General features: G+C 46.2%; 1 protein-coding gene across 3 annotated transcripts in view; it reads left to right on the top strand.

The window, feature by feature from the left end:
- Window positions 1-27160, top strand: part of DENND4A (DENN domain containing 4A) — a 598128-nt gene that overhangs the window by 278674 nt on the left and 292294 nt on the right. For all 3 annotated transcript variants that reach the window (XM_086957985.1, XM_086957984.1, XM_086957983.1), the window contains exon 5: window positions 8523-8772. In XM_086957985.1, the coding sequence (XP_086814111.1) occupies window positions 8523-8772 (250 nt within the window). The remainder of the gene's footprint in view (window positions 1-8522; window positions 8773-27160) is intronic.

Raw genomic sequence — 27160 nt, 5'->3', positions numbered from 1 at the left:
GACCGATTGGTCGCCCCTTTCCATATGGCTGAGATACCCGCCACCCCCTCTCAACACAATCCCCAAGGATGGGAAACCGGAAACAGTTCTGAAGTTTTTGGAAGACGGGAGGGAGTGACCCTCCCGGCCGTATTTATTAAAATATGAAACAAAATGAAAACATTAAATCAACAGTTTCATATTATGTACAATTTCATTACCACATTGCGATGTTTGGCTAACCTTAACATATCCTCTAATACAAAGGTTCTCCTAGCCGAACTAACATCCTACAAAACATTTACTTGAAATTTTGAAATTGTACATCCTAACGTTTAAGGGCCAACGGCAAGGTCGTAACCGGTGTCAAGATCCCTAACCCAGACATATCCCCCTCCCTTGTGAGGGGCGGCACGGAGGCATACCTCAAGTGCAACTACCAATTTCCCTTGACTTGACGGGGGCCCCAATAAAACTCGACGCCACTTAAAGGTCGTACGAGGCTTGTGTGAGGTATCTAGAAGGTAGCGTAGACCCCCCCCCACACCCCACACAACTTACCACATCTGCCGTCGCAGACGTCCTGGCCCCGGGAAATTCACCAGGAGGGGGCTGTAACCCCTCCTACCCATGAAGGGGCCTTGACCGCCTTCCCTTTCCTTTCGGCGACCCATCCTTAGAAGGGACCGCCTCCCCGTTGAGGGGCCAATGGCCACCTCCCCCGAGCGCCCCCATCCGTAATGGGTAACGCCCACTCATAGGGATCTTCCAATTAGTGCTCACCGATCATGACCTTACCGCCACAGGTCCGGATAGTTGACCGGCTATCCGGACCCCCCACCACACTCCTATCTAAAGGTCATGTTTTAACGTCTTTAGCCAAGCTATGAAGTCTCCTATGAGTAACTCTATCCCCACCCGAGACAAATGAACACCGTCCCCCAAATACATACTGTCATCGTTAATACACCCATGCGAAATAGAATGCAGTGCATTGGACCGGAACAACCTACTCACTTTGTTATTAATTTTTCTCACAGAGTGATTTAAAGCAGAAACAGAAAAAGCCCCCCGCCACACTTTTCGTGGGATCATATGGGACCACGCAATTGTGCACCCTGGAACTCTCCTCGCTAACCAACTTACAGTGGAAAGCATCGCCTCCAGGAGAAGTCGTCTACCAGTGGTGACCAAATCATTGCCCCCAAGATGTACTATGACTACAGACGGCGGTGACCTCGTCCGCCCTAGCAAACCCTCGAAAAATGATTGAAACTGGTCAATACAGAGACCGCCCTTTCCGTAGAAGGACACACTGTACCCGTATTCCCCAGCCACGTGCACCATGTCACCTGCCCTGAATACGTCCGCGGCACGCCTCACGTATGAGTGGCCCACGACCCACACCTCCTTTTTCACAGCCGGTGATGTCTGACCGCTGTCCCGGTGTTGGGTCGACTGCATAGTCCGCCCCGCCTCGTAGGCTTGCGTAACTGAAAACCAAACAAAACAAGAAGCGTGAGTACATCATTACAGCTTCACAACATGTGCAAACGCACATACCTTTTATAACAATTGGAGGACCAACGCCCCACACGTTTAACTTGTTCTACATTCAGACCCCTGGCTGTAGCCTCTGTAGCAGCCCCTATCCGAAAGGAATGGGCCCCAAACTCGCCCGGGTTCAAGCCCGCAGCTGTAATCGACATCGCAAGCACCCGCTGAAACTGAAACCTTGTCAGTGGGGTGGCGTCCGCGTGTCTCAACAAGGTCCCCCCCCATGATGCCACCCTTCGTGTTAAATAATCCTCTAAACACTTCACTGGGCACATGGACGACCCGGGAATCCTGCGTATAATTATGCAGTCGCCCATCCCGCTCTGATCGGTCTTGGGCCTTACAAACGAGACAGTCATTGTCTCCCCTCTGATTTGAACGTGCTCTGCGCACAGCCCTCCCGTAACATCCTGCTTGTTCCTCGCCACTAATTCGCTTACCCGCATAGCCCCATGAAATGCCAGCGTAAAAGCGGCTCGGAATAACACTGTCTCAAAGTGAGATGAACATGTTGTAGGGAGTCTGGATAATAACTGGGCCAACCTATCCAAACCTATCGGGCGCCTCTCGTCTACTCTGCGACCCTCAAGGCGTTGCCACCCACGTAGCGCTTTTTGCACAACGAAAGACGCTGTCGGGTCCTGGATCCCATGAGCCCTAGCAACAAAGGAAATGGCAGCCCGATGCCTCTGGGCCGTGGCCACCGATTTCCCTGCCAGATGTAAAGACATCAGAAAGTTCACTATCCATTCCTCCTGGCCCCAAAGCTCCTCACTAGCAGTCCCCAAAAAGGCTAAATAGGACCGGAACGCCCCTTCATATGCCTTCCTCGTCCTGGGTGCTAAACTCTCTCCCACGAGGTTACGAAGTTCGGGGCACCGAGAGACCAGAGAGCTTCGGGAAAGGATGCTGGCTCCGGGTCCGCTGTGGGAAGAAAACCCCAGAAGGCCTGCATACGAAAACGAGAAAGGGCATCAGCCGCCTGGTTCATTACCCCCGGGACATGTCTTGCTTTGAATAGCACATTCAATTGCATACACAGTAATACGATTTCCTTGAGCAGTCTCAAAATCCATTTGCATCGTGCTGCCTGGATATTGATACACTCAACCACGGTCATATTGTCAGACCAAAATACCACAGAGTGATCTCTGAACCCTTCGGGCCACGTTCTCAGGGCCACCAAAATGGGGAAAAGTTCCAGGAAAGCAATGTTACTTGTCAATCCACTGTCATGCCACCATGCCGGCCATTTTTGTGCAGACCATCGAGTGCCGAAAATGGCACCAAAACCTATGCTCCCTGCCGAATCTGTCCACAGCCCCAGCTCCTCAGAGGACACGGCCGGCTTGTTCCAGACGACTCGACCATTGAAATCCGCCAGAAATGCCAACCAAATGCGCATGTCCTGGCGGACCTCTGCCGAGAGCCTTGTGCGATGATGGCCCTCCTTCAGTCCGACCATGGCTTGAGCGATCGAACGGGAAAAAGGGCGGGCCATTGGTATAACTCTTAGGGCAAAATTCAACTGTCCCACTAACTGCTGTAATTGATGCAGCTTAACCTTAGATTCACTCATACACATTTGCAGGGATGCCCTGAATTTTAACACTTTATCACCTGGCAAACGGAAACAACCTTCTCCGGAGGTTAACTCGATCCCCAGAAACGCGAGGCAAGTCGAAGGACCCACCGTCTTACCTGGTGCCAATGGCACGCCAAACTGATTCATTAAAACACAAAATGCAGCCAAAGCCTGCCCACATTCCGGATCCCCGTCTGCCCCCAGGAACAAAAAATCATCGAGATAATGCATCACATGTTGGAAACCCGTCTTCTTAGTGAAGACCCATTGTAGGAAACTACTGAATTTCTCGAAATAGGCACAAGATATAGAGCATCCCATCGGCATACACCTATCCATGTAATACTGACCCTGAAACATGAATCCCAGGAGACGCTGATCGTCCGGATGTACCGGGAGCAACCGGAACGCTGACTCGATATCAGATTTTGCCATCAGCGCACCGGGCCCCAGGCGATTCAAAATGGCTACGGCCTCATCGAAGGATGCGTACCGCACCGAACACATTTCCGGGTCTATCGCTTCGTTTACGGAAAGACCACGTGGGGCTGACAAATTATGTATCAGCCGAAACTCACCCGGGTCCTTCTTGGGAACCACTCCTAAAGGCGAACAAACAAAGTTAGCAACCGGGGGTACACTAAACGGACCGGCGACTCGACCTCGAGTAACCTCCTTCCGGATCTTTTCCTGTACCACGGTCGTATGCTGCAAGACCGATATCTGATTTTTGCATTTTTCCACACCCTGAAAGTCCCCCACTGGGATGCGGAAACCATATGAAAACCCGTTCCGCACCACCCCAGCGGAAGCACGATCCTGGTATTCACTGAGCCAGGGAATCATTGCCAAGGTATCAATCGGGGTAGGTAAAGGCGCCCCTCGGACTATGTTAGACCTGTTTGGCACCTCCTCTACCCCCGTTATCACCCGTTTTGGCTCTGCACGTGGACTCAGGATGGGATGATTGATCACACCCACTACATTCGTGTCTAAATTTGCACGACCCCTGGGGCCTAGTACATTTACCCCTGTTAAAGTTCCAACAAACCCCCTTTTTACCTGCATTACCGGTAGGCCTCGAGTGATTGTCGGTACCCGTACCTGATCGAAAGGGCGTCCCCGCATACTGACGGGAGGATTCGCCCACGTTACTCCCTACCAATGGCAATTTCAACATACCAGTATCCTTCATTTTGGACCAGGACACAGAATCATAACAATCCCAAGTTAAGTTTTTATCATGTTCTTTTGCTTTTCTGAAAAGATTATCATAGCAGAACCAATGATTACCCTCGTGTGATACAGAGTACCCCATGATCCGTGACTGATAAATCGGCAATTCGGGTAGCAATTCGGGCCTTCGTTCTCCCAAGATCGATGTGAAAACCCCCCACGCCTTGCCCCAATTGCCAATGTTTTCATTTACCTTAAAGGCGGCCATCTTTGCGCGCCAAACACTCGGATGCATGAGGTCCTTCTGACCTTTAACATGCTCCATCTCATAATGATCAGTAAGCAACGAGAAGATGTTTACATACTCCCCTGCCCATATCTTTTCTTTAATAGCTAAAGGGACATGCTGACCCAACTTCTCCCTTCGAGAGGGTGCCGACTCCTCCCTCGCAATCGGCAATGGCCGCTTACCTGAACTGGACGCTGTGTCTGTGACTGAAACCGTCCCCTGTGACTTCTCTACGGCCGCAGCCGGCGTGGATACCCTCGCTGCTTCCCGTGTTTCACGCAGTTGCTTCATCAACACCTGCGCGTCGACAGCCGTGGCGCCCTCGCTACCTTTACCCAACCACGCTGCTAATTGTGCTGCCAGCTCGGGCGGCATATCTTCCCCGGACACGGGGGTGACCACAACGGGAATCGGATTCCCTTCCTCCGGCACGGGAGTGGGTGCTTCGAGCGGGACACTGGGACCCGGGATATCTCCCCCAGCTGTTCCCCTCCTGGGCCTCTTGCCTTTTCCTCCCGGGGCTGCTCCCACCAAAGGACGTTTCGGCCCCCCTTCCTCGTCTTTATCCATTCGCCTCTTTAGGTCGGTCACCTCTTTCATGAGAACACGCAGCATCTGGTCGGTAGTCATTCGCTTTCCCGCCTTCTTCGGCATTCTCGAACAGAGTATCTGGAAAACAAACAAGAACGATTACAACGCTCAAAATTGGCTCTTCGTTCCGTCTCGAGCTCACGTGCAGCGAGGAGGTGCAGCTTCAGAGCACAGGAACAAGAGGATGCCTTCTGGTCTTGTTTCTCCTTTTATCCGTCTTCAGGGCGGGCGTAAACCCGCCCCTGCCTGCCCCAAGGGCGTGGCCAGCCGCGTTAGTGTCTAGGCCAACCCACTCGAGGGCGGGAAAAGGCGCGCCCCGGCTATGCCGCTTCGGGCATACCAGCCGAGACTCGCCTCCCGCCCAAGATGGCTTCCCGGGGGGATCGTGGTACTCTGCCATACGTTCGGGGGGACCGATTGGTCGCCCCTTTCCAATTGTGCTGCTGTCTCAAAACGAGGATCAGGCATCAATCCGCTTCTACAAATGTTTAGAAGAGGTGGTAGACTGGATGTCGAACCACTGCCTCAAACTAAACTGGAGTAATACGGAGGTAATGGTTGTGGGAAGCACCAACCATATGGTCATTTGTGTGGTGGCCTGAGTCACTAAGCCAACTACCCACCCCAAAAGCAGAAGTAAAAAACCTTGGAATATGGTTTTATGCCGAATTGACATTCGACAGCCAGATTCGGAAGGTAGCGGGTAAATGCTATGGGGCCATGAAAATCTTGAGGAAGATCTTTGATCTTCTACCATCTAAGGCCAGGAAAACAGTAATAACCTCCCAATTGGATTAAGGGAATGTTCTATATCTTGGCGCCACAAAAAAAGGACTGTCCAAACTACAGAGGGTACAAAACGCAACGGCTCGATTGGTGCTTAGTCGACCTAGAAGAGCTAACACGAAGACAACCGTGATAGGACTGCACTGACTACCAGTGGAAAAGAGTCAGGTTTAAGGCGTTGTGCCATTGCCATCGTATTCTTACAAAGAACGGCCCGAAATACCTTCAACCACTGCTAACCCAAAACATCCCAGGACCGAGTTTAAGATCCATGGGGAAAGCTCTGGTGACGGTACCAAGAATATTTAGAGCAAGAATGGGGGCTCACTCCTTCAGATACCTTGCAGCAAAGACATGGAACACCCTACCGATGGCCCTAAGAACAAAGCCATGTGAAAGTAGATTCCGCAAACAACTAAAGACCTGGTTGTTTGCCAAACAGAATAACGGCTACACCAGAGAGTCTATGCTTTCTGGTAGGTAAGCAGATGATAGTAGCACCTCTTCAGATCCGATGTTTCAGCGCGGTGATACACCGTCGGTGTAACCTAGCGCTCAACAAATAAATAAATAAATACATTAAGTGTTTGTTTTTTTTCTCCAGGTTTTTCTTTTTTTTTCTTTTACTTTCTTAAACAAGGCTTTACAAATAGAACTTCACATCTTGCCTCCAATCGGTTGGATTATATTATAGCCCAGCATAAATTTCCCGCTTGTACATCAGCCCACTACCTCCATCCAGCTTCAACCCTGGTTTAGCTACTTGCCCTGACTTATCACCTTATTCAGACTCTATCGGGCGTGTACTAGAATATGCAAAGGCTCATGCCCTCCCTGGCCTACAAAACTATCTCTGATGTTTTTTCGCAGGCATTTTTGTCTCTGGCATAATTGCTTATGTCCTGATGATGATCACTACATCTATATAAGGGTTTGAAACATCATCGACCATAGTACCATGGCTTGAATTGTTATTATGTAATTGTTTATGTAAGCATAGGTACTCAATTATAAATGTGACATGACCATTGTGTTTTCATAGTAGTCGCATGGAGAAATGTCTGAGCCTAGAAGTGTTTTCCCACTGTATTGATGGGTTATTTTAACGTAATAAATGTATTTGAATTTCCATTTGGACACTTAATGTAGACCTCATTGTATCTCTATAAATTTTTGTGCTACTTCGCAAGTAAGCGACCATTGTTACTTTAAAATTTCTTATACCCTCTGTATAATAATGCCCTGGAATGTCCCTAGTCTTTGAAAATATTACAAATACCTATTGGCAAAACCAGTAGCTTAGAACTCACATTATAAAAAGGCAAGACATATTGGATTTGCCATTGTTTATTTTTCATGAATGTATGCACAAAAGACTGATGAGACAAAAGGATTAATAAACCTCATCATTCAATCTAATGTAAGGACAGGCATGCTTATATATAATTCTTTCTCTAACCCCAACCAATTGAGTGATCTTAGCAGCTTTGGTCTCCTAGCTATAGAATAACTTCAGCATTTTGTGGCTTATGTAACAGTTGTTAGGGAGACAACTCAGACTCTAGTTGCAATAATCTAATTGTGGAATTGCAGTGGCACCTATCACACTACCTTCTGTGTCCTTCATGGATGAGGTATAACCCTCTCTATGGTCTGTGAAAATGAGTGCGATTCACCGTGATTGTGGTCAGGAAGCGTTATTGGTGAGCTTAATCAAGCCTTTTCTCCAAATACCTTTATGTGGATAACTCCACAGATGTACCACATAAAGTGGATAGTGGAGAAAACCAATATTACATGTCCTACTCTTCTTGATTTCAGATATGATGGCCTCTATTATTGGAGCATTTTACTGCAAGCAAATCCTCCTCATCCATTTTTAATTCAAACTAAGCATTTGGTAAAAGGCGCAAATGTGAATCTTATAGATACATGAATGGATCCATTTCAGAGAATTACCCACCACCATCATGACAACTGGAGGTGGGACTGTCAACCACATTGAATGCTGCAAATAGATCAATCCGAAGCATCATGCATATGTTCCCTGTGTCCGTGGTGGTTTGGATATCGTCCCAAACACCAACAATGCATGTCTTCATTCCATGTTGAGCAGAAAGGAGCAGTTTATAGAGAGCCAAACCTCTCTAGCAGTTTGTTTAGGAATAGTTATAGTAATAGTTAGGTTGGAAGTTACCAAAAATGGAAGCTTATTCTCAGTTAGGATTTACTACTTAAACTCTTTCATCGATGTAGCTGTTTTAAACCCCCTTCAGGAATTTATTGCCATACGGTTTAACATTTTCAGAATTAGGGCACGGATGTTGTAGTAGTTTGGGGATCTAGCACCATTAATAAAGCTATGAAATAGTGAGTCTTTGATGTCTTGTTACATTAGGCCATAGTTAAAAGTTACCAAGCAACGTAAAACATGTATCTATTGTAAAACATTATGTGTAATTATTTCTCTACGCTGCAGACTCCTCCGTCTGCTCTGGGTGTTCTCAGTGGTGGAACTACACTGATGTCTTCATTGTTTGCTTATTTTTTTATATGTAGGGTGCTGTACGAAGGCAAAGAGAGGTTAAAGCAGGGCTGTGAGATCATTCAGAGTACACCTTATGGCCGTTCAGCAAATATTAGTGGCAGCTCATCTTCCCAGAGAGTATACATCACCTACCGACGCGCTTCAGAAACCATGATCCAGAACTCCCTAGCGGTCACTGATATCTGCATCATCATCCCAAGCAAAGGGGAAACTCCACCACACACCTTCTGCAGAGTGGGCAAGAATCTCAACAGTAGTATGGTAAGATGTGAGGCCCTTCGAATTGCCTGCATGTTTGGTTTATATCATTGAGTATTTAGAAAGTAGTCCTATGAAAGGAATGTCATCATAAGCATATTGTTCAAACTAGACCTTTCTGACAGCCTACTAAATGTTTGAACGCTTTTTCTGGTGAACTGGTCAAATTATTGAAAATATTAACAAAATCTGTTACTTGTGTTTGCATGTATATGGTATTTCTATAGTGCAAATCTAGCCAAAAGAAGTGGGTGTGATGGTCAGGAGCTAGAGTTGACTTAAAGAAGATGCTTAAATTACCGAGGCCATAGCTGGAGGGGTACATGCATATCATTTAGGTGATACAATGTGTAGGTCTATTTGAAATAAAATACAAATATTACTACTTGAGATTGAGGATAGCATTCATCTGTTGAAAACACGGAGATGAGTAATTTGCCTTGACACCACTTAACCAGTAACAGTAGTTAATATTTTATCCTTTAGCAAAACACAATGTTTCCCAGGAATCCCATGGGAGAAATGGTCTAAAGTTAAGATTCCAAAACATACGATGCACTCTCTCGGTTACCAGTCTCTCTCTCTGGCCATCAGACGAAAAACTCTTTCTGTGTATCTCTACAGCACTTTTCCATCATTAAGCTAAAATGATAAGCACTCCAAGTCTCCACTAACTTTACAGTGGACATCCCCAGCTTGGTGCCAATTCCCTTCAAACTTAATACTGGATATAAAACGTAAGATTGGGTTTTTAAACTATATCAACATAGCTCAATGGCCCGTTCTCACAGACCTATATAACCATCACTAACGTAGGTTGGGATAATGGTCACATCCATGACCCTTATAGAATCTAGACTGTACTTTACTTTAACTAGGAGAATTTCATTCGCTATTGAGAAAGGAAGCAAGTACTACGTCATTTAAATTTTGCTCACTACCATCCAAGCAATTGGGTCTAAAATATAAATTCTTGAACACTGACTTAACTGACCAATCCACCAGATTGAGGATGCTCTCAACACTTGCACCACTCACCAGGACCTATTTAGAAATAATTTTCCTTTTTGATTATGCATCACAAACTTGAAAGTGATGAGCCTCTCTTTGAATGATCCACCTGATCAAAGTAATTAGAGCAGTAGAGCAGCAATGGAGCAACATGTTTCTTGGATGAACATCCATTAATGGTTCATATTATGTCTCAGATGTTTCATGGTTGGCTTATATACATACAAACTGCAAACGTTCAACATTTTAGATGATTAGAAAAACGTGATTTGTGGTTGATAAAAACCATATAAATTAGTAAATGACATAATAGACCTGAAATCCTCCTCACATTGATTTGAAATAGATCTTCTGCAGCTCCCTCTGGAGACTTTAGAGACATGAAATACTTTTATGAAGGATTGGGGAATTCTAGGATACCTCCAATAGAACTGGAAACTATGCATGCATTGTTCAAAATGAAGTCATCCTTAGTAACGTTACTACTTATTTCCTATTCTTAAGAACCATATTTAGGATTGTGACTATTTGGTAAAACATTCAATGCATCCAGTGCATGTGCCTGAGTGGGGCAGAGCACCTCTTGATAATTCCCAGCAGAAGTTCATTTTATTTGGATTCAAACTGATGCCTCTAGCAAAGACCTTTCTGTCTTTTAGCACTGTAAGCACTTGAGGATTTAACCTCCAGCCACCTGCATCTTTGGGCTCCTTGGACTTCTAGCTGGGTACTGCATTCACCTGACCTAGGAGCTACTTTACCTAATTTGAACTTTGTTAGTTCAGGCAGTCGTGCAATATCCTAGCCAGTTCTGCTAACATCTCTCCCAGATGATTGGTATACTAGCATAGCAGTCTTATGAGGTATGATTGTGGCTCAGTTCTCCTATATGCATGATCCTAGCTGGAACATGGCACTGACTTGCTTGCATGCAGCTTGCATGAAAACACAGTCTGACTAGATTGTGATTTGATGAAGTGCTGGCTCAGCATTGTGATTTGATGAAGTGCTGGCTCAGACTGCTGAGCATTGTCATTGCGTTGTTTATGGGCCATGCGTAGCAGTTCACAGCAGGTGGGTGAGCACCAATGCCCCCATTGATGAGCCAGCATGGTTTCTGATACAGGCCTGGCACTTGCTAGACATCTCTGCATCACTGAAAACCACACCAGGAACATGAAGGCACTGGAGGGCTCTTGCTGTGGTTGTTACCGAAGCCCAGGGAGGTTCTCATGCCTGATGACTTCACCACCAACCAGATGGCAGGAAGGAGTGTGGGTCAAGTCACTGATGGGGGGGGTGGGGGCAAAGCATTCCTGATACTCACCAAGCCCCAAAGGTCTTGGCAATTTTTCCACTTTGACCGCTGCAAGATACTACAATCTTAAAATCTCCTAAGCACACCAAACTGCCTACCTGTATCACCAATAATGCTGTTGTCAGAAAATGCACAAGCCAGTGCGATATTTATAAGCACAGCCACACCTAGAATACCGCCTCTTCTTACAATGAGCTTTACTAATGTCCTTGGTTATTCAGAGGCTGCAAACTATATTCGTTCACCATTGTATTTTCCAGAAGAAAACATAGTAGTATTCCCATTCTACGCGGGCCCCGTCATCATTTAGTAGACGCTAAACGCATTTATTACTCAATGGACCATCTAGCACTTGGGATTATCCTCAGGCCAAACTATTTGCTACCCCTAGTACATGCTATTTCTGTCACTCTTCCCCCTGGATGGACAAAAGCTAGAACTCTCCTGGGAATCACTGTTGTCTCAGCTGGTCAGAGAAATTCTGAAATATTGTTCATCCCAAACCTTGTGATCAAAAGAGCACTTTAAAGATGTTCTAGTTAAAATTCCACCCCTATCTTTGTAACTGGTCTTTAGTGAGCTACTTAATCATTATGTGCTAGTATTTCTTGTTTCAGTCTGAGGTCACAATCGTTTGCTTCCTGTAGGAGCACACCTCCTGTGTGTGTAACCAGGGCAAAATCTTTCCCAGAAAAACTAGCTTATTGTAACCGTAGCTGTTTTTACTCTAATATAATAGCTTTGTACATTTTCTTCCTGTGAAGTTCTTGGGGAACAATTCATAACTGACTTTGTATGAGACGCACACAATGAATTCTAAATTTGCCGATCAATATACAACTTTTACTACCGAGATGAATGTTTGTGCCCTGGTTAGGTGGGATTATTAAGATGTTTTAGTAAATCCGTGGTCCCCAGGAGCAGATAATTTGACTCACTGTAAGGTAAATTATATAGTTATTGATTTATCTCATTGGTCTGTTCTGGCATATTCTTAAATCAAATTGCCTTAAAAATGCAATCAAAATTTTGTGTCTCGAAGCTGAGTTTAAGAGCTGCTTGTATCAAGTAGGCTCTTTGGACGAGCGCATAGTTGAATGTGTGGCCGAACTACCAGAAGGGACGATGTCGGAAGTTAACTAAAAAGTAAAGATTGAAGGTTTCATTATTTGAATTTGCCTTCTTCACCCAAAACCTTTGCTCAAGTAGATCTTTGCAAACGGTGGTTGCAATCGTGGAGGTTTTGAAAAATTCTTGAAACACTCTAGACGAAACTCTGATTGTCTTAGTTAATATGTCTGCCTCTTTAATAAGCTATGGGAGGTGCTTGAGGAATCAAGTAGCGATTACCATTTGTATTCAATTAAAGTTAAATTGTGTACTGGTTTGTGTGCAAACATAAAACCCGGCACAATCCAGATGGAAGTATTTAAAAGAGATAATAGGGGCTGGTGTCAGAGATCATTGAAACATCTGTAACACCATTACGGAAAGATTCAGCCATTGCAAAATACATCGTGTTTGATTCATGAGCGTTAACCAGGCTTTGCTTCCCTTCATTTCTTTTTTCGATTCCTGCTTGTGCCTCCCACATACCCCATGTGAAGTGTCTGTAGTACAGTGTAGATGGTAAGTGGTCTACGTGCATTGGGCCACCCGAATGTTCAGCTCGCGGAGTTGTCTAAGGTAGTTGACTCCTTGGGCTGGGTGGGGTTTATTCAAACCTGAGACTTCAGAATGATCTCCATCATCAACTGCAGGTGTTTGAAGGTCATAATCTGAAGCTGGAGACCTGGAGGATCAGCGTGTGTTTCCTTTTGTACTCTTGATGATGGCGGTCTCTGTAATTTTCTCACCTAAGGCTCAGAATAATTATAGCCTTTTCTGGAGACTTGAGTGATTAACGGCTAAAGATAAAGCACTGCATTGAGAGCCATTTTTAAATACGCCCAGATTTGGCATAAGAGCTAATTATGGGATGCAGCATTAGTTCTTTACGGATGAGTGTGCTATATCAACATCCGAGGTTGGTTTTGTTGGAACACATGAGAAAATTACAATACTTTAATATTTTGATCCTGGCTGTCTCCCATCATGATTTGTGGTTAAACAAATGTTTTTTTACAATCATACCACATCCTGGAAATGTACCAATTGCTAAAGAAGTTTTCCTTCATCGTGGACCTGATGCAATTTGGTAAATATTTAGCCAATTATTTAAAAACATGCTGATTGTCCGTATCAGATAGGCTGTGAGCCATATTGCCACTGTAAGTCTCTGTGCCATTCTCGTTATTATGGTTCCCCTTCTCAAACCCCTCCCTCATCCAAGATCTTGAATAGTGAAGTGGAATCCACCTCAGCAGACACTCGACCTCTATTAAACTAAAAAAACCTTTGTCCCTCCCCGTCAACCTTTACCTCAAGCTATGCCCCCACTTCACCCAACACAATATTCATAAGCATCGAATGCCTAGAGAAGACCTCTTAATATAATGCGTTATACAAATGTCCTTTATGTTTCAGCCGATGGCCCCGCTGGACCTGACAGAAAGAATGGTTTCACCTCACAATGCTCATGTGTTTTGGTTTGCCTTCATCTGATGCTTCAGGGTTGTGGCCCTTTTCTGTTTTGCTTTAGGTATCTGCGGTCAGGCATCCGTGGTTTTGGCACATGCCCCCCTCCAAGGATCTTAGAAGCTGGGTTGTGGGGTTTATGTTGTTTTCCCACTCGTTCCTGGATTACAGCGTGTTTTTACTTAGTTTGATGGGGTGTCTTGGGCTTCTTGCTTTAGTCCACTTAGGTGTCCTTACTCTTTTCGGTACACTTGTTTTTGTTGGACTTGCCCACCCCTCCCTATGCCTTTGGGTTCTGGGTCTGCTTTTGTGTCCTCTGTGTTGTTTGTGATCTTTTGTGGTTTTTGTTGTTGATGTTAAGGTGACTGGGTGGATCCTTGGTCTTGGTGAGTGGGGGTATTGTCCTTGGTGCCGCTTGTCTGTTTTTCTCCTGTATTGCATTGCTTCATTGGCATACTTGCCAATATTCTCTAATCAAAAAGAGGTAAGATGCCTCAGTTTTCAAACATTCTAATTTGCATATTGACGCCACCAGTAATGACTTATAACCTAACCCTGATATTCAAGGAAATCACCTCACATGAAATGTGACCTGCATCAAATCGCTAGAAAAGACTCTGATATGGAGGACATTGCCACAGAGCAGCAGATGAGGAATGATTGCCCTAGGTTTACCCATTCTTTATTCACTGACCGTACGTGGTCTCCAGATTTTCCTTTGTCCCTTTTTCAGCAGTAGTAATCCGGTGTATCTTCCACCTACTGTGACCATTTTAACCATCTCAATGCACTCAGATGCATCATGGTTTGCTGTTTGCAGCTGTACCCATCTGTGCATTAATTTCTTTTGCATTTACGAGTAAAGTAGAGAGCGGGAAAGAAGTAATGGGAGAAAGGAGATGGAAGAGAAAATGAGGTAAGGTGAGAAAGGAAGTATGGAAGGTCAGCAGTCCTCTTGTTCTGCCGGCAGGTACGTCTGATATTGTCACACTGCATCCCAGGCCCAGGCGTGGCCCGTGGTTATAAATAAAATGGGCAGGGAGTGGACCGCTCGAGGTCTTCCCGACCCACGACAGCAACCAGTGTTGGTGTTATTCATTACCGCGCTAGCGAGGCCTGCAAAGCGCAGTCCACACACAGTACCTCCGGGCGGGACACTGACGGCTTCTCTTGTGGAGCCCTGCAGTGCAGAGGAGCTGGAGCCACGCCCGAAGCCGCTTGTTAGTCGGCAGCCGGGCGAGCCTGCAAGCAGACGAGGAACCGCCAACCACGCCCCCATGCGCAGCGGCACCGCAAGTTGCCATCGGCGAGCGGAAAAGGCGAGGACCTGCCACGCACCAAGTCCTTGATTAACAAGAGGCAGGAGTTTGAGCCGCACGTTGTGGAGCGCCCCCCCCTGACAGGCGCCTCCCAGCCTCTGCAGAGACCAGCACCCGAAGCGTGTAGGAGGTACCATTCAAGGCTGCAGCCTGCTCACTCCATAATTTTAAACAAGCATTGGCCAATGCAGAACTTATGAGGTGATAGTCATGCTTTCAAGGCACAGTTCAGCACTCACCAGCTAGAAGAAAAACAAAAACAAATAGATAACAGAATTTAGAACAAAGCAGAAATTCACCACCCAAATACTAAACAGAAAAGGAAGCAATTACACAGAATAAAAATGACGACCAGAGACTGCGCACCCCCAACCACCTAAGAAAAATAGCAAAGAAGAAAGTTTACACTAGACCCTCAGAATGGGGGGTGAAGTGAATGCCACCCAACATCCCGGCCACGTCGTCAATCAACACTCCCTCACGGGTGTACAACCCCCTTTCAGCGAGCTGGCCAACCCTGCCTCCCCCAGCTGGAAAACATGGGTAGAGGTGCCTGGACATCTAGATTGTGCCAACACAAGAGACCGAAGGTGCTGTTAAATGATCACAACTTCTACAGTACGCGGGGAAGACATTTACCTCCTATTTAAGCACTTAGCAAACAAATGCTCACATACCAACAATGACACTGCCGTGAGAGCACTCAATTCTCACCTTGACTCGTAACTCAACCCGGATTTCGAGAGGTAAGGCCAGACCGTGTGAGGGTGGATCTATTGACACATTCTACACCAGGGTACGGGAGCTAGCGAACACCTGCACAGCTGATGGCCAGCCCATGGAGATCCGCGCCCAGCTAATCCAGGGATGCAGCAACAAGACTAATCCTAAGGCAACCAAACATAAGCCTGGATGACATCATAATCCTAGCGAGTTCACACGATCTGTCGGCTGCTAGAGCCGACGAGATGGACCTAGCGCTGATACGAACGTCAGACAAGAGTGTGGTCGTCAAGATGGAGCAAGCAGAGGCAGTAAGTATAAGGGAGAAAGGGAATGGGCCCAGAGGACGTCCATTCCAACCCCAGAAGAACCGATGCGGATACCTTGGGTGAGAAGATCATTCAATCAATGCTTGCCCCGCAGAAGGCCGGACAGGCTCCCACTGCGGAATGCCCAACCACTTCATCTCAGTATGCCTAAAGAAGGTCCAAGGAAGAGACCCCCAAAGCCACTGAGGAAAATTGTGCGCCAACTAGCTAGCACCATCCTGACACATGCGGATGACTAAAAAACCACCCTACAATCGACTTACCGGGTTGAAGACTCTTCGCCGGAAGAGGATGAGGAAGAAGAAATTTTCCTCATCACGTTTACAAGAGAGCTGAAGAGGCGCCGGAGGCCGCAACCCACATTCACAATCCGTGTAGCAGGGTCGGAAGTGAAGGCGGTCTTTGACATCGGAGCCTCTGTGAATGTCATGGGGATACTATAGCAATAGAACCACCTACGGCCCAGACCACTACTAGTACCATCCAACACCAAAATATTTGCGCATGGAAGACAATCACCTCTGTGCGTACGCAGGACAACCCATTCAATCAGAAAAACAACCAGATTTCGGCAACAATACATGTCATAAACCAAGAAGCAGACACGCTGATCCTCAGTCATTATACAGAAGACCTGGGTCTAGTGACATTTGCAAGGAGCATGAAGTCAAACCAAACGGACGACCTACTTGAACAGTTCCCGAACCTTTACGAAGCACTGGGGTGCATAAAACATCTGCCTGTAAAACTGCACATCGATCCAACAGTAGTACCATTGTCACTCCGACACAGGCTTATCCCTTTCCACCTTCGACCACTTGTGGAACGCGAACTGCAAAAGCTGGAAGAACAAGGGGTCATAGAAAAGGTATCAGGGCCAACTCCCGGGGTCTCTCCAGTGGTCATCGCCGAGAAGCCAAAACAACCGGGGAAGATTATACTATGTATCGACATGCGGCTCCAGAACAGAGCTATCCGGAGAGAACGCCACATAATACCAACCATGGATGAAATCGTAGTTGACGTCAACTGTTCCTGGTGGTTCTCGAAACTGGACCTGAACGCCAGGTATCACCAACTAGTCCTGGCAGATGTGAGCAGATACATAACCATCTTCAGCAAGCACTTGGGGTTGCGCTGCTGCAAACGCCTCAACTTTGGCATCTCCTCTGCAGCCGGGGTATTTCAAAATGCTGTAAGTGCAATCTTGTCAGTGATGACATTCTCATACATTCAGCCACAGCGGACGAACACTACAAGTACCTCTGAGCCATATTGAAGCATCTCCAAGAATATGGCGTCACACTGCACCTATAGAAATGTCTGTTCTTTCAACAAACAATAGAGTTTTACGGATACATCTTCAACCAGAACAGGATACAGGTAGACCCTTGAACGTCCCAGGCGATAAAACAAGCACAGCCACACACAACTGTGTCTGAGGTGCGATGCTTCCTTGGGATGGCCATATACTGTGGCGATTCATCACAGACTTGGCCACCATTGTGGAACCTCTGAGAGCCCTGACTCGGACAGACACCAAGTGGTGCTGGGGTCACGGCGAGGAAGCAGCGTTCCAGTGGATCAAGGGTGCCCTCCACGACACCACGCTGGTGTACTTTGATCAGACAAGCACACTAAATTTCTAGTGAATGCCAGGTCCAGTGGCCTAGGAGCAGTGCTGGCCCAAGAACAAGAGCTGGGTCATTGGCAGCCTTGGCATTCACCAGTAAAGCCCTCTCGCTCACCGAAGCGTGCTACACCCAAATCAAGCGGGAAGCTCTAGCCATCAAGTGGGCGTGACAGCATTTCCATCTCTACATAAAGTAGTCAGCCCTTCAAGGTCGTCACAGACCGTCAGCCGCTTGTGCCCCTATTCCGGGGATCTGCACCGACCTCCCAGATTCGAACGGTGGGCCATCCAACTGCAGCAATACCTGATGGAGATCGTCTAGAGACCCTGAGCAAAGAACTCAGCCGACTTCCTTTCCTGCCACCCGATACCAATAGATGCCGAATGTGAAGTGCAAGAGGTCGAAATGATGGAAGCACACATCAACATGCTCTCAGCAGCAGCATGTCCCCGAGCCCTGAAAATGGCCGACATCATGGAAGCAGCTGAAGCAGACCCAGTCTTCGCCAAGGTGCGGAATCAAAGGGGGTACGTGGCAAAACTTCCTGCAAGACGCCAACGACTGGTCGGGGAAAGATCGTGAGTACCTCAAGAAGATGTTCGAAAGTGAGGAATGAACAGAGTACAACCCAAGAAGGTATCCCACGCGGATCCCCAATTGTCATCCCAGCTGCCCTGCACCACCATGAAACACAATTGGCCCACAGAGGACATCAGGTGTCAATGGGGATGAAGTCAAGAATGCAGAAGAAAGTATGCTTCTCCGTATTAGAGGAGCAGCCGGAAGAAGCAGTACGGTGATGCCTGGCATGCCAACTAACTATCACTCCAGAAAGACCTGCACCAATAATAACTGAAGAATCATGCAAAGCACCCTGAGGGAAAGTGAACATAGACTTCGGGAGCTTCCCGGATGGGAGGATCACACTAGCGATGATGGACACATACTCTAAGTATCCCATTGTCGAAGTTGTCAACTCAACGGCGTTATATTGGAAAGGGTATTTCCTCTATTTGGCTGCCCTGCCGGAATCAAGTTTGACAATGGCCCACCCTTCCAAGCAGGTCCGGACTGGCCATAGCGGGCACCAGGCAATCCCCCGGTGCGCCGCACGGGTGGGGGCCAGTTTTGAGTCTCTGGGGGCCGATTTTGTTACAGGGCATATTTTGCAGCATAGCTGCAAAATCGGCCCTGTACCAAAATCGGCCGAAAACCGGCCCAGGCAAAGAGCTCGCCTGTACCTACAGTCTTGCCCCCCTCCACCCCCGTGGGGAGGGGAGGGGGCGCGGCCGAGCACTTTGCCAGGGCCGGTTCTGGTTCCCAGTCCTGCCCTGCTTCCAAGGTGGGGAATTCAGTGACCTCATGAAAACAACATGGAGTACGACTTCGCTGCATCACCCCACAGTGGCCATAAGCCAATGGGAAAATTGAAAGGTTCACAAGGACACAATAAAACGCTGCGGATTGCGGTGCGAAGCATGCTGACCCAGAGTGCCACCTACATCTGTTCCTACGGGACTACAGGGGCACACCACACAGCCCCACCCAACAGGCACCACGGACACTGATGTATAATGGGCTGCGCAGAGACACCATCCCCGTGTGCCCGGGGTGGACGCCACCCTGTACGATGAGCACAAGGCACACGAAGGGAACAGTGGAATGCAGCAGCCAGCCACAAAAGGGGTGCCAAGCATCGCGACCTTCAGCCAGGGGACCAAATCGTCATCAAAGTCCGAAGACCTGGATGGAAATTCAGGACACAATTCGAGCCAGAATTATCTACCGTGGTAAGGGTGGAAAAAACCATGGTAATGGCCGCGAAAAGGCAGGAGACTGTGGCCCGTAACATCTCCTGGTTCAAGAAAGTGGAGGTGGCCCCACACGACCAAACTCTGGAAAATGAGGGAGCGGAAGACGGGGGCTGGCACTTAGTGGGGGGGAGAAAACCCCCAGGACGGAGCCAGCCTGCAGGCCTCAAGCAATAGTCGAGGACGTCCCAACTTCCAGTGCACCTTCCCCGACAGCCTATCGAGAGCCACCTGGCCGCGATCTAAATTTACGAAGTCGCCTAAAGCCCAATCCTCAAATGAGCCTAAGTCTCAAAAACTATGCATGCCACCTGAATGACCACGTACAAACTGTTGCAAAGGACTGAGTTGGGATTGGACTTGGAAGGTCAGCAGTCCTGTTCTCCTGGCGGGTACGCCGGATATTCCCACTGCACCCTTGGGCCAGACGTGGCCCGAAGTAATAAATAAAATGGGCAGGGACTGCTCAAGGTCTTCCTGCCCCACTATAGCAACCAGTTTGGGTGTTATTCATTACCGTGCTAGCGAGGCCTGCGAAGCGTAGTCCACACACAGTACCTCAGGGCGCGAAAGTAGAGCGGAGATGAGAGGAAGGAGAGAGAAAGCAAGGTAGTGAATAAAAGAGGGTGAAAGGTAGATAAAGGAGCAAGGATATGAGGAAGTAGGGATATGGAGAAGGATTACACAGGATATGAAGGAAGAAACAAGTCTCAGGAAAAATAATATGGAGAAAGAGAAAAGAGAGGTGAAAGGAAGAAGATGAACCTAAAAATGTGAGGAAAGCAGAGAGCTGTAGAAAAAGGAGCAGAAAGGAGTGAAGGGAAAAAGCTGGCGGAGAAAGAAAAGTACGAAAATATAAAGTTTGACATAGTGAAAAAGGTTGCATGAGAATGGAGGAGGGCGAAAAAAAGAGCAAGGTAAAAGGAGAAGAATGAGGGCTGAGTGAAGGAAAAAGGTAGGAGGAGCAGGGGTGGAAGGAGAGAGTGGAAGAGCGGGAAACATGATGACATATAGACAGTATGGTGAGCTGGTATGGATAGTAAGTGAGGGAAAAAGAAAGGGAAAGCAAAAAAGGGTGTGGAGGTAGAAAGAGATTAACGTCCGCTGCGTTCGACACGGTCGACCATTCCATCCTTCTCGACCGTGTCTGCGCAGCGGGCGTTCGGGGCACTGCCCTCTCTTGGCTCGCCTCCTTTCTTAAAGACCGGACTCAGGCGGTACATCTTTCTTGCTACTCCGCTCCCACCCGCTTGGTCCCCTGTGGAGTTCCCCAAGGCTCCTCCCTGTCCCCTCTCCTTTTCAACCTTTATATCCGTCCCCTTATTCTTTCCCTTCTCGACATGGGGGTCTCCGTGTATAACTACGCGGATGACCTCCAGCTTGTTTTTGATCTTTCTTCTCCCTTGCACTCCCTACCCAAATTCCACTCCACTTTGGTCTTTATTTCAGACTGGATGAATCGGAATCAACTGAAGCTCAATCTGGATAAGACGGAGTTGGTCCTGACTGGCCCTTCCTCTTCCCCTTGGTCGACCGCCTTTTGGCCTTCCATCTCTGGCCCCCCTCCTTTGCCAGCGACCTCGGCAAAGACCCTGGGCATTAAAGTCAGCCGGGACCTCTCTATGCATGCCCAGATCAGCTCGGTTGTTTCCTCCTGTTTTCTTTGTCTCCGAATCATCCGAAAAGTGTCCCGTTTCTTTTCGTCTGACGCCCTTAAGCTTATTATCCTGGCAATGATTCTTTCCCGTCTCGATTACGGGAACAGCCTGTATGTGGGCATTCAAGCATACGAACTTCGCCGCCTACAGGCTGTTCAGAACCAGGCTGCCCGCCTTATCCTCCACCTCCCAAAGTCTTCCCACATTACCCCCATTCTGAAAGCACTTCACTGGCTCCCCATCTCTCAGAGATCCCTCTTTAAGATGGGCTGTCTGGTCTTTATGGCTCGGGCCCGCATTGGCCCAGCCTTTATTAACTCTCTCATCACTCCCTATACCCCTAATCGTTCCCTCCGTTCCTCTAATCAGTTCCTTTCCAATGTACCTCGGTTTCGTAGATCCAAAACTGGAGGCACCAGATTCTCTGTTTTGGGTCCCTCTTTCTGGAACAGTCTCCCTCTGTCGATCAGATCAATCACCATTTACTCCCAATTCCGTAAGGCCCTAAAAACCCATTTGTTTTCTATTGCATATTCCTGCTAAATAGCTTTTGGCTTCTCCCATCTCCCTCAGCTCTTACCTCTAGCGCCAGGAAGCCGCTTGGTCACAGTGCGCTTTATTAAGAACCTTTTTCATTTCATTTCATTTCATTTCATTTCATTTCAAGGTAGAGGCACAGCGCTACACTGATTATATGGATACTTAAAACGCTGCTTCACATCTGGACATGGAAGAGTGAAATCTAATTTCTGGAGCAAAGTGAGTTAAATAATTACCGGGGCGAAATGCGAGGGGGTCAAAGTCACACCACAACTGGAATACACGCTAATGGCTTAATTTCTTCTTTTAATAGCTGGCTATTTGATCCGCATCAAAAGTGTATCCAACTATCCACTAAGTTTCAGTGGCAGGAAAGGGTGCTCTCCCCAGCTCTGGACTGACGGTCATTGACTTTTAACATGGAGTGTTTAGGTGACTTTACTCCCCAGAGACTGCCCCTTCATATGTGTTCAGAAGTGGAGTTCTCGATTGCTGCCGTGGCAACCCGATCGTCCCTATTGCAAGCAGCTTTTTGTTTGAAGGGAGTGTTAAGTAAAAAATTAAGTCTGAACTACAGTACTGAAAGGCCCATGTGCACACTGCCTTCAGTTTTCCTTTGAAAGTCGACTATTCGGATCTGAGCAATATAGAAAACAGCCAGTTAATTAGCCCCACACTTTCATAGTACTCATTTACTGAAGTGACCTTATGATCATTTCGTCTGTAACTGAGTTAGGTCTTGGGTTTACTGCTGGTGGGGGTGGGGTGGGGGGCGGCAGGAATTTCGATGGCCATTCCTGCGACGCCATCATAAGAAGACGCTGAAGGACAGGCAAAGGTCGGAAGGTGTTTGTGCTGTCGAAAAAGTAGGAGTCTGCCACCTAAAGGGTTGGCAAGAATGCCTTGAGGTTCTGTCATGCTTTCTCATCGGTCTTTCGGTGGGGTTGAAGGCACACTGCTGTGCTAAATCTTCCCTTGTGAGGGGTAGAGATAGTAATGATTGAATTACTTATGGGTAATCTTATTTATTCTAATTCCACCCTCTACATTCAGAATTTTCTTAGCGCATATCCCTGTTTTTTCCTCCTATTTCTTTTCCTGATTGTATTTGATAGTGGTGTGTTTAAATACAAAATTCCGGAGGGTTCCCATCCTATCATTTTGTTAGCTTTCCTTTGAAAATTCCCACCTGTTCTTTCTCACAGTCCAGTTGGTGCCAGTTTTTAATCTGGGATACAACCTTTGTATTATATCCCTCGGGTTGAGCTCTGCCACCTGCCTCTTAAAATCTGTGGAAATAAATGTGATCTCTAGGGCTTGACACAAAATATGAGAAGGCACAACTGAATACTGCTCTAGATGGGGTTTCCAGTATGAGGAACAGCATGTCCGATGAGGCGAGTGTACATGAGCAAGACACACTCGTATACTGTTGGTTCTGAGTCTCCCATGCCAGTTTTCACTGGAGTCTGCCACAGATGCTAGGGTTAGGCTTCATATTTCTACATAGCATAAAGTTCACCTTGAATAGGCAGTAGGAGGTTGGTCAATTCCTTTCATATAACTTGGGGCTAGTTCTTTGGGGGGCAGCAAAACCTAGCAATACATTCTGCTTGTTGCACTACATAGTCCTATGTGGCAACTAAAATTGCAACTTTTTCCTTCAGATCAGACAGTCCTACTAGCAGCCACTGTAGAGTGCATCCTCTTGCGAGGGTACACATTCCTGAGCGGGTACTGCTCATGGGTGTGATTCAAAAAGTGAGTTGAGCGCACTACCGTGCTGTAAACAGTATTCAGAAAATGTGCAGTGCACCAGGGAATCACTCACTGAACCTGAGTGTAGGGAAAATCAGTCTGGAACAAAGCATACGCCAACTTCTATATTTATCTAGGAAAGAGATTAACCAGCGCCTGCATGCAAGTACCATGATCAGGTACCACAAGGCTCAGAGGATCCCAAGAGGCCTGAGAATACCACTCAAACCATCTCTATGCAAGAACGTTCAAAAATTCAAAGATCGATGGTTCGCTATTTTGAACAAATGTTCATTGGATTTAATTTTATTAATTATTGAGGAGCTATCAAATATCCTGGAGGATTTATCCAAGGAAATATCTAATGTCAAAACCGAATTGGAAAAAACTCAGGCAGCTGATGAGCTGGCGAAAACATTGGAAGACATCAACTTACAACTTTCGAAGCACGCAGCTGAAGTCAATGAACGCAAAGTACGACAGTTCCGCCGGGACACCATTGATTATGAATTGGGAGAGGTCTATACATGGGCTAACATCTATGCGAAACGCGGACAAAATAAACCATACACCTCTAATACTGGATTAAGTTCAACAATAACTGGCGAGCCTTTTTTAGCTGCAGGCCCGAAGGACAGGAAGACCCAGGAGGAGCAAAATAAAAAAAATAAAGACAAGGACAAAGACCACCCACAAACACGTACAGTGACTGCAAAAAAGGACAAGAGCAAGAGAGGGATTCAGTAGACCATCTAGTAATCAACATCTCTGAGTATCATCTCAGTAAAATTCAATTAAAAACTTTACAAAAAGGCACTTAGTTTGTCCCCACGACAGGCACCAACAAATTACAACTTAACATATCCTTTTTCAAACTCGTGAGGAAACTTAGACTGCGACACTTTTTTGAAAACATAATGGGCACTCCTATAAACAAAGAAGAGGATCAACTTAAGGGTTTACTTTTGAAAAGCACATATATGGCTCCCATTAGCCATGAAAGTTTAGACATGTTTGAAAGCCATATCTTCAAATACCGACATTACATGCACCAAAGCTGTCAATGGTGGAGCATTAGTTATCTTAAACACCATCTATTATAATGAACAAGTGTTCTCACACCTCATGGATCTGGAGACTTACATGAAATTAGAAGCTTACCCTACAGATCAATTTGCAGCTTCTCTACAGGCCATTGTCCAGAAAGCCTTTTATGATGGTACCATCAATGAGAAAACCAAAAGGTTTTTGATACAACCCAATCCTAAAAGCCCATCATTTTTCATGGTTCCGAAAATTCATAAAAATCCACTTTAACCTCCATGCAGACCAATAGTTTTCACACGAGGGAGCCTGCACGAACCAATGGGAAGATTTCTAGATCGATATTTACAACTGTACGTCATGGCCATGAGAACATACATTAAGGACACAACTGACTTTCTACACAAACTTAACCAGGTCACCCTTTGTGAACATGAAGAAACTTTATTGTGCACAGTGGATATTAACTCACTATACACTTCCATCCCCCACCAACTAGGGATAGAGGCTATTGAATATATATTAATGCGGACAGAGTATGAAGAAAATCTAAAGGTTTTTTTGATGGAACGGATGAAGTTCACTCTTATGCATAGCTATTTTAAATGGAACAATGAATGGAATCAACAGAAGACTGGTACATCCATGAGAACCTGTATAGCGCCAGCATATGCCAATATCTTTATGAATCGATTTGAAGAAGACAATATACTGACAGCACAACCATGGATAAATCACCTTAAACTTTTTGTGAAATTCATAGATGATATCTTCATCTTATGGAAAGTCCCGGAAACCGTCTTAAGGGACGAAATACACAAACTCAATTTGATTGATACATGGATACAGTTCCCCCATGAAATACAAACACAATCTATCACGTTCTTGGATGTAAGAATAACAAAAACACCTACGGGTTTTGAAACAGACTTTTATAGGAAGGAAATTGATAGGAACAACACTCTACATTATCAAAGCTTCCATCTGCAACCACTGAAACAACATCTTCCTTACACCCAAATCATAAGAGTCAAAAGAATCGTCTCCAATCCAGACAGAGCCATCAGGCAACTTGAAAACTTGACACAAAGATTCCGATCACGTGGATACCCTGACCAGATACTAGAGCAGGCGCAACAACATTGTTCACTCAAATCCAGACACGAATTTCTCTTGACACAACACAAACCAGCAAAAGATCAAATTACCGTTGTTTTCAAATACTCGTCCATGAGTGCACCATACAAACGGATTATCAAAAAGCATTGGCAAATACCCAAAGTGGAACAGGATTTGAATCACATTTTTGACCAAGAACCCAAATTTGCATATACTGGGTGTAAAAACATCGGGGAAAGACTGAAACACCCGGGTTCTACAGTTTTAGAAGGCACTTACAAAGGTACTAAGCCATGTTGGAACTGCAACAACTGTAATAATATCATTAAGGGTACATATAATAATCATCCCATGAAAGGCCATAAAATTCAAATCAAAGCAACCGCTACTTGTAATACCACTAATGTGGATTATATGTTAAAGTGCCCCTGCGGGAAGATCTACGTCGGACAAACCGAAAGGAAAATAAAGACACGGTTGAATGAACATAAATCTAATATAAGAACTAAACAAATCAAATCAACCGTAGCCCAACAGTTCATGGAAGCTGGTCACAACGTCAGCCAAATGAGATTCTGTGTGCTGGAAAAAGTCGAAAAACGCAAAGGAAGAGACAATCATCATTTCCTGTTACAACGTGAAAACTACTGGATATATCTCTTATGTTCCATGAAACCTCACTGTCTGAATGACCATATGGAATTTAGTTGTTACCTTTAAAACATCATGTTTAGAATGGTGTTTATTTCATCACTTGTCAGACTGTTTTCTGTAATGTTTACCTTGCAAATGTTATTTGGATTGTCGTAGGCGGTATCCGTTTTATGTATTTAGATTGCCATATTTATTATTCATCACGCATACACAACCCTCTTAGGTTAGTTTCTTTGATCCATACTCACGTCTTTTCAGACCCGTCCATTGCCTGTATAACTTTATTGAACAGCCATTACCATTGACAGCCGCTTTTCACGTCGACTGACGTTCGCGTATTTTCTCATAAGCCACACTTCCCCTTTCCGTTCCTACATTTCGGGGAACAACCGCCGGGACACACTGCACACCTCAGGAGGAATACCTGCTGAAACTTTTGTTACTCGGTAAGCCCCCCCCACGCCACCGCTGGCGGACTTTCTTGAATGAATGCTGGGACTCCAGCTTAGCACAGTTACGTATCGTTAACGCCGCTATTTTTAATCACCACTTCATTGCTTTTTAGGGTTTCACCGCATTTCATGAGTTTATGTTGTGCACACGTTTATCTTTTCTACCGTCACTATAGCATTATATATTCTTAATCTAATTTCTCAAACCAGCATGCCAGTGTTTCACCCCCCACACCTCCCCCACACCGTTGGTTAAAGCGGTCTCGTCACTTCGTAATCAACACACCAAACACGTTTGTTTGATACCGCCCACGCGACCACTCTTACCGCATGTGCACCGACTGATTATGCCCTCTGACACATTAGCGCAACTCTGACAACAACACATTCATTCCTTTCAGAATATCCCCAGATGAAGGCATACCTTTGCCAAATGCATTGGGA

Source organism: Lissotriton vulgaris, chromosome 2_1, assembly GCF_964263255.1.
Source record: "Lissotriton vulgaris chromosome 2_1, aLisVul1.2, whole genome shotgun sequence".
NCBI lineage: Eukaryota > Metazoa > Chordata > Amphibia > Caudata > Salamandridae > Lissotriton > Lissotriton vulgaris.
This window is presented reverse-complemented; position numbering and strand designations above follow the sequence as displayed.